At 38.4% G+C, this 17,501-nt stretch overlaps 1 protein-coding gene across 4 annotated transcripts in view; it reads right to left on the reverse strand.

The window, feature by feature from the left end:
* Window positions 1-15,735: 15,735 nt before the first annotated feature.
* The window catches only part of ABCA6 (ATP binding cassette subfamily A member 6), a 54,933-nt gene continuing 53,167 nt past the window's right edge, over window positions 15,736-17,501 (reverse strand). For all 4 annotated transcript variants that reach the window (XM_037127950.2, XM_037127949.2, XM_053655976.1 and 1 more), the window contains one exon: window positions 15,736-17,482. In XM_037127950.2, coding sequence (XP_036983845.2) covers window positions 17,381-17,482 — 102 coding nt within the window. In that variant the 3' untranslated portion in view covers window positions 15,736-17,380. The remainder of the gene's footprint in view (window positions 17,483-17,501) is intronic.

The raw sequence follows: 17,501 nt of genomic DNA on the forward strand, positions 1-17,501 counted from the left end.
AAGAGTTTAGTCTGTCTCAATTAGCTTTCTCATACAAGGTCCTAATGGGACAGTTGATCCCCCAAAACAAACTTTTAAAGAAACATAAGTAAAGAGTTCAGAGAAGAGCACAGCAAGGAGAAGAGGAGGGGAAAGAAATAGACAGACCTGGCTGGGTAGCTTGGTTGATTAGAGCAACATCCCAATACGCCAAGGTTGTGGATTCGATCTCTGGTCAGGGCACATACAAGAAATGACCGATAAAAGCACGAATAAGTGGAACAACAAGTGGATGTTTCTCTCTCTCTTTCTCTCTCTCCCCACTGCCTCTCTCTCTCTAAAATAATAAATAAAAATTAACAAATAAAATAAAAGGGAGAAAAAATAACTAGAAATATACTAATTAGGTCAGAAAGCAACTCTAAACCTTCCACTGAAATTTAGTTCTTCAAACCTGGACTTGGAAACATGGCAATGAAGCGATGTGATTTTTTTTTTCAGGATAACAAAATGAACTCTAAATTTTTATTTGTATCGCAGTTGCATTGTGAGCCTGCTGTCTCTAGCATCTTTCTTGGAATGCAAAATAGGAAAAACCTTAGAGCAGTGTCACTAAAAAGTTTTTAAAATATGTTAAAAAAACAACTAGCACTCCATAGCTTAGTTATTTCTGCCACAAGTCCCAGAAAACAAACTGTTTCCTCTGCAAGCAACTACCGATTTTTAGTATGTCCTGTTTTCCATGTTGTTGACAAAACATTTTTTACAGGAAAGAGCTGCCATGCTATCTTTTTTGAGCAACTCATGCAAGTCAAAGACAAGGCAGTCTCAAAAGTCTTGTCATTCACAAAGTTTGTCTTCGCTGAAGGAGGAAGGGGAAAAAGGAAGAACCACACTACCTTTCTTCCCGAGGCCGGTGAGTCCAAGTTCTTCAGCGTTGTCATGGCTTCCTGAACACACAGTTGAGGAAGAAGGGATGAGTTTGCATGCAATTCTTAGATTGATAGCTTCTGTGCCCCACTGTCCAAGCACGTCCCATGAAATCTTCCATACCTATTTCCCACCCCCTCAATATTTTATCCTATTATGTGTACTCTATGGTTAGTTATGTGTGTTTAGAAATTGCTCAGCAAGCAAAGTAGAGGCAGGTTGAATTCATTAACACACAAGACTGACAAACATTAAAAAAAAAGGGCTCCGATTGTTTCTGTATGTCTACTGTCTTCTGCAGATAATACAAAATTATCCCATTTAATAACATCACCAGCATTTTGCATGCAGGGAATGAATATAATGTAGGAAATTGTTTTCGGTAACTTTTTTCCTAGAACTTCGTATCTGGACCTAGAAATTGCTTCTCCTTACACATGCCTGCTACGTAACCTCTGCAGCACTAGAACAGAGGAAGCCCACTCTCATTAATCTTCCTTTTCAATGTTTTCTTAATCAAAGTCATATGTACTCATGCTTCTAAATAAGCTTTAGTATTAGCCTGACAATTGAAAAAAAAAGTTTTGCCTTGGCTGGTGTGGCTCAGAGAACCCAACGCTGGACTGTGAAGCAAAGAGTCATCGGTTCCATTCCCAGTCAGGGCACATGCCTGGGTTGCAGGCCAGGTTCCCAGAAGGGAGCCTGCGAGGAACAACCACACATTGATGTTTCTCTCCCTCTCTCCCTCCCTTCCCTTCTCTCTAAAAATAAATAAGTAAAAAATTTTAAAAAGAAAAAGAAAAGAAAAAAGACAGTCTCATTGGGAGTTCGAAAGTGGAATGACACTGACTTTGTAGCATAATGTATTATTACTTAGCAACCACACATGGCATTTTCTATGTGCAAAACACACTTAAATATTAACACACTTAATCAAAATAATAATCTCATATAGTAGGCACTATTATATTCAACCCCCATGTCACAGATTAAAAAACAAGTGAGGCCCAGAGGGTTAAATCACTTGCCTGAATTTACACAACTGGCAAGCAACAGAACATGGTTAAACCCAGACCACCTCCAGCCTGTGAGCTCAGGTAAGTGCTATGCTGTCCCACACGTGTGTGTGTGTGTGTGTGTGTGTGTGTGTGTGTGTGTGTGTGTCCATTCAGTGATTCTCACTTTAGGTGCACGTATTTTACAATTCTCTTTGCCTTTTGCTTCATATATTTTGCAGCCATATTCTCCAGTGCCAGAAGCCGCATAGATTTCATGTGATAGACTTGGTGTTGGGCTCAAACATTTCTTTGAGATTCTTTCCTGGCTACTTATAGGAAATATTGGGCTGGTCAAAAAGTCCATATGGTTTTTCCTGTAAAATAAATGATGTTTTTCATTTTCACCAATGACTTTATTGATTGGGATATTTTGAGTGTATCAGCTATCTCCTTCATGGTGTGACATTGATTGTTCTCAGTTAATGTCTCCATTTGATCACTATCAACTTCACCTGGTGTACCCAACTGTGGACCATTGTCCTGCGAGAAGTCTCTAGCATGAAATTTCACAAACCACTTTTGACACATCCAGTCACAACATCTTCTCCATACACTGTACAATTTTTTTTGCATTTCAATTGTTTTTACCTTTCTTGAAATAATAAAAGCATAATTCACTGAAAATGTTGCTTATTTCTTTCCATATTTAATATTAAAATGGCTACACAAAAATTCACCAATTTTGATATTTTTTTAAAAAATGAACACGATATGTCAGCTGTCACAATGCAGTCTAACAAAATTGTCTCAAATGAAGTCACAGACAGCTAAGCCTGACTAAAGCCATCTTACAGAAAAAAAACAAATGAACTTCTTAGCCAACCTGATACCTTGCATCATGGGACCTGTGTGCTGTCCTCAATACTGTGTGCACAAATGCAGAAAAACCTGATTTGCAGAGAGAGAAGAATGAAGTGGCCCAACACCCTGAGAAAGAGAGAGAGACTGATTAAATTTATTCCTAGGTATTTTATTTTTATTTTTGAAAAAAATTGTTAATGGCATTGTTTTCTTAGATTCTATTTCTTTTAGTTCATTATTACCATATAAAGTGCAACTGATTTCTGAATATTTATTTTGTATTCTGCTACTTTACTGAATTCATCAATCAGTTCTAGTATTTTTTTGGTGGAATCTGTAGGGTTCTCTCTATATAGTATAATGTCCTCAGAAAATAGTGATGGTTTTCTTCTTTCTTTTCAGTTTGGATGACTTTTATTTTTTCTTCTTGTCTGATTGCTGTGGCTAGGACTTCCAGTACTATGTTAAATAAGAGAGGTAAAAGCAGACATTCCTATTCCTAGTCTTAAGGAAAATGCTTGTGGTTTTCACCCATAGAGTATGATGTTGGCTAGGGGTTTGTCATGTATGGCCTTTATTGAGGTATGTTTCCTCTATTCCCACTGTGCTGAGAGTTTTTTTTTTTTATCATAAATGGGTGCTGGGTTTTATCAAAAGCTTTTTCTGCATCTATTGATATGTGCATGTGGTTTTTCATCCTCCATTTTGTTTATGTGGTGTGTCATGTTTATTGATTTATGGATACTGTACCAACCTTGCTTCCCTGGAATAAATCCCACTTATTTAAAAAAATAATAAAATACCTAGAAATAAATGTAACAAGAATATAAAACACTTGTACCTGAAAACTTATAAGACACTAAAGAAAGAAATTGAAGAAGATACAAATAAATGGACGCATATACTATGTTCATGGATAGGAAGAATTAACATCATTAAAATGTTCATATTACCTACAGCAATTTATAGATTCAATGCAATTCCTATCATGATACCAATAGCATACTTCACAGAACTAGAATAAATATTCCAAAAATTTATATGGAACTATGAAAGGACCTGAATAGCCATAGCAATCTTGAGAAAGAACAAAGTTGGAGGTAACATGCTAATATCAAACTATACTCAAAGCGACAGTAATCAAAACAGCATGGTACTGGCATAAAAACAGGCATACAGACCAATAAAACAGAATGGAGAGCCCAGAAATAAACCCATGCCCTTATGGTCAGTTAATAGTTGACAAAGGAGGCAAAAAACATACAATGGGATAAAGATACTTTATTCAACAAATGATGCTGAGAAAATTGGACAGATATGTGCAAAAAAGGAAACTAGGCTACCTTTTTACATCATACTCAAGAATAAACTCAAAATAAATTAAAGATGTAAATATTAAGATCAAAGCCATTAAAAAATCCTAAAAGTAAACATAGGTAGTAAAGTCTCAAACATTTCTAATAACAATATTTTTTCTTATCTGTATCGTCAGGCAAGGGAAACAAGAAAATAAGCAAATGGGACTACATTACACTAAAAAGTTTTGTACAGCAAAGAAACTATCAACAAAAGGCAACCTGCTAAATGAGAGAACATATTCTCCAACAATACATCTGAGAAGGGGTTAATATCTGAAGTGTATAAAGAACTTACATAACTCAACACATATGTGCACACACACACATACACAAGAACAATCTGATTTTAAAAATGGGCAAAAGACCTGAATAGTCACTTCTCCAAAGAGGACACAGAGATGGTCAATAGATGACTGAAAAGATAGGTGTTCAATGTCACTAATCCCCAGAAAAATGCAAATTAAAACCACAAGGAGATATCACTTCACAACCGTCAGAATGGCCGTCATCAATAAATCAACAAACAGCAGGTGCTGGAAAGGACATGGAGAAAAGAGAACCCTAGTATCCCATTGGTAGAAATGCAGGTTGGTGCAGCCACTGTGGAAAACAGTATGGAGATTCCTCAAAAAATCCAAAGTGGAACTACCCTATGAACCAGCAATTCCACTGCTAGGAATCTATCTGAAACACTCATTTGAATGTTCACTGCAGTATTATAGCCAAGATTTGGAAACAGCCCAAGTGCCATCAGTAATAGAGTGGATAAAAAAAATCTGTGGTACATTTACACAACAGAATACTACTTGGCCATTAAAAAAAGGGAACTCTTACCCTTTGTGACAGCATAGATGGACCTGGAGCATTATGCCAAGTGAAATAAGCCAGTTAGAGAAAGATAAATACTGTATGATTTCACTGATGTGTGGAACCTAATGAATAAAATAAAATAGAAATGGACTCATAGATAGAGAATAGACTGACAATATCAGAGAGGAGGGGGTTTTGGCCAGGCTGTGTGGAAAAGGTGAGGGGATTAACAAGAAAAAAAACCTCATGGACTCAGACAACAGTATGGAGATTACTAGAGGGAAAGGGAACTGGGGGAGTAGAAGAAGGTAGAAGGGCAATAAGAGGAAATAGTGATGGGAGGAGACTTGACTTGGGGTGGTGAACGCACAATGCAATATACAGGTGATGTATTGTAGAATTGTACACCTGAGACCTATATCATCTTATTAACCAATGCCATCACATTGGTTGAAATAAATTCAACTTTTTAAAAAAACAGGTGAGTGCCCCTGGCTAAAGTCAGAAATTGCATGCTTTGTTGCAGCACACTGGTTGAAAATTATTGCTTTAAAGGATGCTTTCATGAATGGGAAAGCCAAAAAAGAGAACAAAGTAATCTGAAGGAATATTTGCTTGCATATATTTTCTTTTGCTATGACTTCATGAGCCACTGGCTCCAATGAATTCTTCTTAATATAAACATAATTCCAAGCAGTCATTATTATTAATTGTTAGTTAAAACTTTTAATGTGCCTAACTTATTTTCCATAATACTTAGGACAATATACACAAAACATAGAAAAAATAAAATAAATAAATATCTCAAAATTGAGATTCAGATTTTCTATAAGTAAGATGCCCCTCAAGAGGCATTGATAACTCTAAAAGGTACTCTGCAGATGAAAAGAAAAATAGATTTCATAAGCAACAATGTAAACTATTCTCCTTTCCTTCTTAAAGAAACAATGTACTCTCAATTTTGCAGTCAACTACGCAATGTAACACATTTGCTGGTTAAGTTAAAATAAACAGGTGATTTGAGAGAGAGAGAGAGAATGTTTATTTCCCAGGGACTTTCATTCTTGCCTTTCATCCTTCCTCAGACCCAGCTGCACTGCTTGCATTCGGGTTTTGTCACGTACTTTCCAAAAATTTCTCTTTGTTTGTAAGCTGACTTTTCTTCATCCCATTTATACTTTTTTATTTTTTGGCCTTGACAAATCCTTTGTGTGATATTCATTTTTATTTGCAGTTGCATTTCTTAGGTATTTTCTGGCCTACTTCTATTATCTGCTAACAGAGTACTGTGTCACACAGTGTAGTTTATCTTTCCACTTAGTCTGCAAACCAGTTACTTTCTACAGGGAATGTAGGACCATAGAATAACCCATCCATTTCATCCAGTCATCTGATTTCATAGTTTCTAAATTAAGCTTTCCTGTGGTTTTTCCATTTCTCCATTTCTCCACTGACCATGTTTTCTCTGTTCCCTTTTTAAGGTTCCCCTTGCCCTTTTCTTCTCCTCCCACCTGGAGAAGAGTCAGGACTTTCTGGCATTTCACCCTCCTAGTCACCGCCCTTAAATGTTGACAAACAAATTTAAATGTACATTACTCTGGCAATGTAAAAAAAATCAGCCTCTATCTCTGCTTATCTTGTTGTCAGGACCCCCCCCCATGGGGTGCCTTCATCCCACCCTTTACAGGCTAAGCCCTTTATCATACTTGACCTTGAAACCTTAGGTCTACCCCTTACTCACTCTATGGTGCTGGGCAAGCGACCTATCCTGGAAGCCTCGGTTTCTTCATCTGTAAGACCGAATCCCAATGGGGTCATTTAGGATTTAAAAGTTTAAGATTTGGGGACTTCCGCCAAGATGGAGGCATAGGTGGAGATGCTGTGCTTCCTCACACAACCAAGTTTAGAGACAACTAAATGATAGCAACAGAAAACATAGGCAGAACACAGAAAATTGAACTTTTCGGAAGTCTGATAACAACAAATTCTTAAGCCTGACCGGTAAGGGGCGAAACCAGCAGCTGGTAGAGCAGGGTTGCACAGGAAAACTCAGTCGGATGGACTCAGGCACGCGGAATCCAGGTGCAGGGTTGGACCTGGTGGGCAACTCAGCGAGCGACCTTGGGGAAACAGCGAGAGAGCAGGGCTGCGGGTTGACTGTGGTCGCACATTCGTGTGTGCATAGACAAGCGAGGGAGTGGGCGATTGGATGAGAGCCAGCAGCCCCAGCAGCAAGCAGAGGCGGAGGGCGCCGCCATTTCCCTGCTCTGACCCCACCTCCACATACAGCGTCATAACCCAGCGACTCTGAGTGGCCCTGCGCTGGTGAACCACCTAAGTCTCTGCTCGTCACCCAGCTGCGAGAAACAGCAGAGGGGGTCGCCATTTCCCCACTCTGACCACACCCTCACATATAGCGTCACAACCCAGCAACCTGGGAGTCCAAGGCTCTGCTCCTCATACTTAATGGGAGCAAACAGACCAAAAATGGCTCAAGAAGATCTCAAAGCCCCAGAGCCTATAAATCTAAGTGATGAAGAAATAGCAAAACTCTCAGACACACAGTTTAAAACACTGGTCATCAGGATCCTCACAGAACTGGTTGATTATAGCCACAAATTAGACAAACATATGAAGGTGAAACTAATTGAAATGAATGGAATTGCACAGGAAACCAATAGCGATGAAAAGGAAACTGGGACTCAAATCAATGGAGCGGACCAGAAGAAAGCAGATAATGGCCAAACAGAAAAGAGTGAAAAAGCAAGAATTCAAAAAAAATGAGGAGAGTCTTAGGAACCTCCAGGACATCTGTAAACGCTCCAACATCAGAATTATAGGGGTGCCAGAAGGGGGAAAGGAACAGCCACCAGTGGAAAACTTATTTGAACAAATAATAAAGGAGAATTTCCCCAATCTGGCAAAGGAAATAGACTTCCAGGAAATCCAGGAAGCTCAGAGAGTCCCAAAGAAGTTGGATCCAAGAAGAAACACACCAAGACACATCATAATTACATTAGCCAAGACTAAAATGAAGGAGAGAATTCTAGAAGCAGCAAGAGCTAAGGGGACAGTCACCTACAAAGGAGTCCCCATCAGACTGTCAGCAGATTTCTCAAAAGAGACCTTACAGGCAAGAAGGGGCTGGAAAGAGGTATTCCAAGTCATGAAATCAAAAGACCTTCAACCAAGATTGCTCTATCCAGCAAAACTTTCATTTAGAAAGGAAGGACAGATGAAGTGCTTCTCAGATAAGATCAAATTCAAGGAGTTCATCATCACCAAGCCCTTATTATATGAAATGTTAACGGGACTTATCTAAGAAAAAGAAGTTAAAGAAACATGAACAGTGAAAGGACAACAAACTCACAGTTATTAACAACCACACCTAAAACGAAAGCAAACTAAAAGGACAGCTAGATCAGGAGTGGAAACATAGAAATGAAGATCTCAAGGAGGGTTAGCAACAGGGGAGTGGGAGGAGGAGAAGGGGGGAGAAGGTACAGAAAATAAGTAGCATAGACAGTAGATAGAAAATAGATGGGGGGGCAAGAATAGCATGGGAAATATAGAATCTAAAGGATTTGAGACACATGGTCATAAACTAAAGGGGGGGTAATGGTGGGGATGAGGGGTAGGGTGGAGGGGAATAAAGGGGGAATAGAACAACTGTAACAGCATAATCAATAAAAAAATAAATTAAAAAAATAATAATAAAAAAAAGTTTAAGATTTGGGGGGGTAAGGTAGGGGTTAAAGAAAACAACCCATGCAAAGTATTTAGCACAGCACCCAGCACTGAGTGAGCTGGGTGCTGTGCTAAGTACTTTGTGACCCAATAAACGCTGGCACTTCTCTCTCCATCATAACCTTGTCCAAACTGGAAATCATAGGTGTTTAAAAAACTACTAATCTGACTGACAAAAATCCTACCACCTTGATTACTTAACATACGTTTCTTAGACTGCTTGTGATGTCAAGCACATTTGAATATAATTTTTGGCCATTTGTAAATTACCTGACTAATAAATCTGTCTGTTTTCTCCACCTATATTTCTGCTACTTTGTTGTTCCAGGTTTTTTTATGCCATTGTTGTTGTCTAAAGATTTTATTGATTTATTTTCAGAGAGAGGGGAAGAAAAGGGGAAAGAGAGGGAGAGAAACATCAATGTTGCCTCTTGAGCACCCCCAAATGGGGACCTGGCCGACAACACAGGCAAGAGTCCAGACTGGGAATCAAACCTGTGGCCCTTGGGTTTGCACGCCAGTGCTCAATCCACTGAGCCACACCAACCAGGGCTCCATTATTGTTTTTGACTCTGACTGAAAATGTCTTAAATCATCCCTTTAAGAGTAATACATTTCTGCCTTTGTACAACTAGTTTTGCTGAGAAGAATCCTTACATAACACCGAATCTCATTAATTTGAGCTATTTTCTTTTTCTCACTAGGCTATTTTAGGATTTTTCTCTTTAACCACAAGTGTATGAAATGTAATGAGTGTGCTCTGGTGTAGTTTTTGTTTTTGGCTTTTTTCCTTTGTCCTGCATGGTATTTGCGGTCACTTGCAATAAAAGAAATTGTGCCTTTTTTCAAGTTCTCGGAGATTTTCAGCTAATGCTTTGGTCAAATATTGCCTTCCTTTTATTTAGTCTTTCCATTGTTTTTTCCTGGAAGTTAATTAGGTATTTGAAATCTATTGTCCTTGTGTTATCTTTTGCTTATGTATCATCTTAAAACTAGAAAGCAATCCATTTTCGCATTACATGTAAACAATTTTCCCAAATTAAGTTTTTATGATGTTACCCTCATCTCCAATTCCACAGCCTCTGGTTTCTCTGAAGACAAACAGAAGACCTTCCATCATCTGGTCCCCGCTTCCCTCTCCAACTTTCCCTTGTCTTACCCCTTCCTTCAACCCCAGTCATACTTAGACATGATTGTTTTTTTTTTTTCTTTTAATGAATGCACCACATTCACATTCACCTCTATTTGTTCTCCTGGAACAAACCCCTCCTCTCAACTGGCCTGCTCATAATGACTCCAGCTATACGTCTCCCCCCATAGGCTGTACACAGCTGAGGGGCTACTACAGAAGCTCCATTGCTATTCACATTACAGATTCGAGGACATAAAAGTTGCTCCAGGCATATAGTTTGAGTTTTAAATGTATAATGTTGAATGGAAGGTAGGGAAGCATAATAAACCAAAGAAAACCTCTCTCTCTCTCTTTTTTTTTTTTCTGGAAGGCTGATTTTGGAAGAAAGATCTTAGATGGGTGGTGGCCAAAATGAGTTGTTTTGATCAAGGTTTTTTAAAGATGGTTTTTTAGAAGAGGAAGGAAAAGAAAATAACAAAAATACAGGAGAAATGAAGGAACAGATGGAACATCACTTCTTTTTTTTTTTTTTTGCAGGGGAATAGATGGGAGTGGATCAGAACCAGTACATGAGAACAGCCTTAAAAAGGAGAAGGGAGAGTTTCTTTAGAAGGAGAAGGGGGGGAAAAGGAGGTGAAAGTGAGAACCGAGAGAATTTTTAAGTATGACAACATGAAGTAAAGATTTGACCCCTGGGTATTATGCATGAAATAAGTCAGTCAGAGAAAGACCAATACCATAGGATTTTGCTTTTTGTGTGTGGAATTTAAAGAACAAGGTAAAGGAACAAACAACATTGAGAGACCCATAGACCCAGAGAGCAGACTGATGGTTGGTTGCCCGAGGGGAATGTGGGGAGGGGGTTGGGGTCCTGGGTGAAAGCTGTGAAGAGATTGAGCGATGCAGATCGGTGGTTACAGAACAGCCATGGCGATACAAGTGTGCAGCACAGGAAATTTGGTCCATAATATTGTGATAACTATGTATGGTTTCAGGTGGGTACTGGAAATATCCATGGGAACCCTTTGTAAAGTATGTGGTCATCTAACCACTATGCCGTACACCTGAGACTAATACAAAATAATACTGAATGTAAACTATAATTGAAAAAAAAAAAGAACAGCAGAGCTTTCCATAAATATTGTAAAGATTTATTGGAAGTTACTATCTACATTAAACCAAGAGTGTTCCTCTCACTATCCTAAAATAAACAGATTAATAATTAAATAAGAAAAAGATTTCACCCCTGAGAGTTAAGATATGTTTTTGTGAAGCAGGAAGCAAATTCTAAGAACTGACCAACAGATGTGCTTGGCAACTGAGTGTAGTGTTAGGCGTCCTGGGTTAGCTTTCAGGAGAACGAAGGTCTGCCTTAGACATGTCAGGAGCTCTCGAGTCTGGCCGAAGGAGGCCCTGCTGAGGTAGGTCGTTCTCCTTCAAACTAAAGGAAAACTAGGAAGTTTCTCTCTGGACTGATGGCTGATTGTAACATATTTTCAAGTCGTTAATTGCGAACTAAAATCATTGGTGGATTGATAAAGGTATCAATGGCTACTGAAGCTGATAAACAGTAAGTTACTTAAGGACTCAAAAATGCTCAAAATAAGCAAGAAAGAAAAACATAGTTGTCGAACAATCCGAGTGACTCAAATTGAAGACATCAGTACTGGTGGAGAAGAGGAAGGCCAAAAGTACATGAATTGACATGTATAGTTAAGTTTTGTAATATTTTTGCTACTTCATTCTTTTTACAAAAAGGTAATTTGCCCAAGGCATACCTAAATGTGACGTAATATTGTTATATTCACCAATTTTGAATTTATAAAGTCATTGGGTCCACAGTTTTCCCCCTTTTCCATACTTCTAAAAAGTCTAACCATTAAGCTTGGAGCGCCTCAAAGGTCATCATCAGTTATAAGTACATCTTTCCAAGTTATGGGTAGATTTACAGAAGCTACACAGCTCATTGGGTTTGAAAGAACTAAGCGGTAATGACGTTGAATTGCCATGGTCGACAGTAGGGAGCAGATATCCCAGGGCAGAATGCAAAGAGTGAGTTAACTCGTTATGGTAGATGCCCACCCCAGGTCAGAACACCAGAATGAAGTCAGGAAATCTCAGACCCTTCTCACCACTAAAGACTAGGAAATCTATACCTTATTCCACAATAGTTTTGGCTACTAATCTTTTCTACATGTTTTCCAGATATTTGATTGAATCCGTATGTCTTCAATTTTGCATGAGCTTCTTTCCTTTACAGAAATTATTTACAATTATATAAGAAGGTCAGATGCTCAGCCTTTTTGTAAAATATTCCACGAGAACTTCAAATAAAAATGTGTTCTGTGACCTGAAATTATTATTTACAATATACAATCGTTGCTCTTCTGACCCTACCCCAGGAGTATTTTTTGCAAGTTTTCTGGTTTACTTAGTGTAAACTGTACGAAGTGGGAGAAAATGTTGGGGCAGGTTTACCTCTCAATGGATCATTTGCACCAATATAGCACACGGTGTCATTTTAAAAGACAATTGCAAGATTTCAACCAATTGATGGACTGTGCTGCTGATACAGTTACTCCCTCAAAAGAGACATAAAACGGCTGAATAAAAATATAACAAAAGTAGAGGTCAGGTTTATAAAAAATAAATATCCAGATGGCAGAAGAAAGGAAAGAAACAAAGCCCAAGTGATTGCTAATTTAAGCCAGTAAATTTGGGGGGTGGCTTAGCAAAGGCTGATTGATAAACCAGCTAAAATCCTATTCGTGTGCAGGATTAAGTAGTCACATCTTTGAGTAAAATGTGGGTTTTCTCTTTTAGAAATAACTCTGAGAGAGTTATCCTTCAAGAACAAGGAAATTGAACCAAAAGACACTAGTCAGATGTCAGAAACTAAGGTAAACTTAATGGATATTGACCAGGCAAAATAATGATGACAATGACTAACTTGTGTATGGGGGGATGTTAAACATAATGTGGGAACTCAAGGATCAAACAGCAGTTATATGGGAGAATAAAGAGGCATGATCAGAGCTTCGTTCCCTAGAAATCTTCAGGTTCAGGGAACCTGAATGACTGGATGAGGACAGAAATATTGATGAACTGTAAAAGTTCACTGTCCATTATGGTAGCCACAAGTCCCAGGCGGGTATTTAAATTTAAATTTATTAGAAACCAACAATATTTACAACTCAGTTCCTTCCCCTCTGACATGTAAACAGCTTAGAAGTCATCCTTCCCTTCCTAACAACAAGAAAAAGGTAAACTCACTGAAAATCAGTGATGCTTCTTAGACCCCCCAGAGACTGAGATTTCAGGGTAAAGCACAGCCCAGAAACCTGGACTCATGAGGGTCCAAAGGCGTTGAGAGACCTAGTGGTTTTGTAATTCAAACATGGCCTGCTTTTGCTCAGGTCCTCACTCAATCTGTATTTCTTTCTTGTAGTCTTATATACACGAGCTAGCAATGTTCCCAGATGTGGAGCATGCATTCCCCAACATCAGAATAAACTAACCAAAGGCTGAGCTTCTTGTTTGGTCCTAGGGGTGGGTAGCAACAGAAGTTTGTATTTGGTGGCTTATGGAATATCCCAGGAGGCTTCTGCCCAGGTTTTTCCTAAGAATCTTACCATTGGGACAGGTCTTAAGGGCTTTGCTGGATTTATTGATCAGCTTCAGTTGGTTATGTGAGCCACCACTGCATTCAAATCAGTCCTAGTCTGCTCTTCAGTTTCCAGTGTTACCATAATGTCATCAATATGGTGTCTTATCATCACAGCAGAGACCCACATCAGATCCAGATCCCTTCTGACAGAACTATGACAGTTTGCTGTCACAGCGCAGCAAACACAAATTGGGATCTTTCCTAATTGCAAGTGAACTACGGTTGACCATGAACGGAGTAGACCGTGTTTGAAAAAACAATAACTGAATAGCGGTTTACTTCAGCCTGTGGGGGTTTTTGGTAGTGGGCGGTTAGGCGGAGGGATACAGTTAAAGCCACGTCCAGGACTGCTGAGGCTATGGGTGGTCCAACTTTATTTAAGACTAACAGTCTATTGTTAGTCTCCATAAGCTATAAGTCTTCTTCTTTGGCCGCAAATGGTCACTGTACAGAGAATTCATTGGTATCGACACTCAGCATGCCAGCTTTTGATGTGTCCTTAAAGTGGTAATCTTTTTGCCTGCTAGGTACAATAAGTCCTCGATATAGTAAGTTGTCAATAGGTTCTGAGACTTTAAGTGAAATGACCATGATGACACCTATCTTACATAGGCTAATTGATATAAACAAGAGTTGAGTTCCTACAGCGTTTGATCAACTTTATAAGAAAAAACGATATTGCACAAAACTATGTTAATTGAGGACCTGCTATATTCTATGTGGTTTTAAATTAACTGCTTGCATGCCCCTGGGCAGTTCTGTTGGTTCCCATTTAGCAGGACAAATTAAGACCGGCTCAAAGGAAGATGTTATACCTCCTGCTTCCAATATTAGGTAGGGGAAGCAATCTCTAGTTGGACATAATATCCATCCCAAATAGACATGCAGGTAAAGGAGAGCTGACCACCTCATATAAAGTGCGTTCAAAAATCCCATTTTTCATCTAAACCACCACCTTAATCCCATCAACCTTTGTGTATCTGTGTCCTCCCAGTCTGGACCCAGCTGCCACCAAGACTTTGCCAACAGGGTTCACATACAGTGCACTGGGCTCCTGAGTCAAGCAGACCTGGCAAATCCTCACCCCCTGGCACTGAACTGGCCACTTTACAATATGGCCTTAGTTTATTATATAATAAAGGATATGATAAAGAGTTCAGAGGAATAATTAGATGAAGAGATACATAGGATGGGTTCCAAACACAAGAGCTTTTAGAGGGTTCAAACACAAGAGCTTTTGTCCCTGCTGAGTTAGGGGCAACCAACCTCCCAGCAGGTGAATGTGTTCACCAGCCCAGAAGTTCTCTCAACCTAGTACCCTGGGATAATAAAACCCTGGGATTTTTATGGAGGCTGCATCAGGTGGGCATGATGGGTTATTAACCCCACTTTCAAACCCTCTCCCACCTCCAGAGAATGGGAGGTCAGGGTAAAGTACCAAGTTTCTAATCATGGCTTGGTTCTCTGATGACCAGCCCTGACTCAGGAGCCCACCATAGTTTTCTCATTAGAGCAAAAGATGTCCCTATCACCCAGGAAATTCCAAGAGATTTAGGAGCTCTATGGTCAGAAGCTTCTATTGCTCAGAGAATTACAAGGGTTTTAGGAGCAGTGTGTAAGGAACTGGGGATAGATAGATAGATAATACTTGTATATTCTTTTTCATGAAATTCTTTTACATAAGTGAGCACAGAGAACCAAAGCCAAGAGCAGCTTCCCTGCAAGCAGAAGTCAACAGAACCATTAATTGGTAGGAACAAACACTCAAATGCAATTTTGATAAATTGCTGGAGGCTGAGTGTGGACACTCAGTATTAAGGGGCCAGGAGCAGGTGGGTATACCTGGAGAAGGGTAAAGACTATAGGCTGGGAAGGTTACACCAGCCAATAGAGATCAGGTACCAAAAGAGGGGACAAGGGAAGAACTATTCTGACCTCTCTCTTCTTCTACCCTTACATTTCTTGTTGCTACTTCCTGTTGGACTGGGCGGTCCCAACTGGAAGCCATCCATCAAAGCAGAAATTGGTGATGCAGTTCCCAGTGGTCAGCCTTGTATAGAGGACTATTAAGAAAAATAGAGAACAAAACTAGCACAGTATCTGTTGTCTACAGTCGAGTTAGAGGTGGTATAACTCTTTCTTCTTTTTGTTTTTAAATTCCTTTCTTTTGTTGTATTCTGACCTCTTCTTGTATCCACTCATCTCCTCTTAGGATGTAATCCTAATAAAAACCCAAGTTAATAGCTTCAAAAACAACCATATAGTATAGTTTTAGCAAACTATTCCAAGTTTAATATTTCAAAACAGTCATACTATATCTGGCATTGGTTATCCAGTACTTTGTAAGTTATTTCTATAACAGTTAATAAAATTTATAATTTATAAAGCATACAAGCAAAAATTTTACTGTATTGTCATGTGAAATGGTTATATACATTGTGATCTTATACATTTGAGCAAGACAGGTTAATTTATTGAGTTTTAGAAATAATTTAAATAAATTCAACTCTCACTATAATATAAATTTACTTTTATAGGACACTCAAGGCTCCTAAATAAACAATAAACTATAGCTCATTTATCATAGATTTAGGAATATAATGCTCCAGACATTATATGATACATGTAGAAATATACAAATGAAACAATTATATTAAAAGCTTGTAAAATAGATAAGAAAAAGATTAAAGCACAAAAAATTAAAAAATACAAGTAATTAACACAAAATAAAATGCAAACATATGAAGCTTCCACCTCGCCATAAGTTAAAAAGTTGAGACAATTTCAATGTTATATTAGCAAATATGCATATGTTCCTAATTAGGAAATATACACTATAATGATTCCAACAGATAAAGAATGCACTAAAGAAAGGAGAAAATCATTGGGTTTTTTGGTATGAAGAAATTGTAGTGATCCTCTTATCCAACTTTCTATGGTTTTCCCCATTATACAGATTTTCTTCAGTGGGCATAACAATTTTTTTTTAAGTTATGTAACATATCACCAGAAAAAGCAGCAGAAATACCGCTTCATTAAAAAAATTTTTTTCTAGTGGTATTCAAAATGAACATGCTATTGTTGAAGGAAAAAATAATATGTAAACCTGACATGATTTTTTCTTAAAAATTGAGTAATACAAAAGATATGCATATGTGGGTATACACACAAGTGCGTGTATTTATATAGGATAAGGTTATTTTAAAATAGCAGTAAATACACAGAAAACTACTGATGAGGTAAAGAAGGAAATCAGCCCTCCCCAAATCATAAGAATTTAATATATTATTCCAAAAATGTTAAATCTGAATAAATGCTGCTGCAATTCTCATTATTTTTGAAGAGTATAGTTGAACAGCTTTTCCACTACTTTTTTGTTCATTTAGGAGCTAAGGGTCTCCTGACCCTGTGAGCTTCAAAGCAAAAAGTTTTTTGCTTTATTTTTCTGGAAAGGTTTCAGGAGAAGGCTCTTGGGTCATATCTGGGTATTAAAACAAACTCAGAAACTTGATATCATCACAATCTGGCATGTAGCAATTTCAGCACCTCTGGCTACTGACTACATCCCTCACATATTTCAACAAGAGAAGTTTCAGTAAATGTCATTATTTCAAGAGTCATGCTTCAAAAAATTCCAAGTTTGTGGTTTTCTTTCCTTCACACCCAGCGCCTGGCTCTTCAGAGAACCTCATTCACACTTTGTGTGGCTTTTATCACAGATTTTCTACCATCCCTAAGTTTGAGAGGAAGAATAATTTTTAAATGTATTCCTTTATTAACTAAATATACAAAACACATCTAGTATCGATGTTAACAACTTCTAAAATTATACAACTAGCAAATTTTTACATAACATAAGATTATAGGGCATGGACCAGGAATGAGCCGGCCTCAGGTTTTATGGATCATCTGAATGAGAGAGGAGTTTCCACTGCATGGTCATGCCCGCCTCTTCATTACATTGGCCCAAATCCTGCTCCTCAAAAAGCTCTAAAATTGCCTAAAGAAGAAAGAAACAA

This window comes from Artibeus jamaicensis, unplaced genomic scaffold (assembly GCF_021234435.1).
Source record: "Artibeus jamaicensis isolate MK-2021 breed Jamaican fruit bat unplaced genomic scaffold, CSHL_Jam_final contig_1998, whole genome shotgun sequence".
In the NCBI taxonomy this organism is placed as follows: Eukaryota; Metazoa; Chordata; class Mammalia; order Chiroptera; family Phyllostomidae; genus Artibeus; species Artibeus jamaicensis.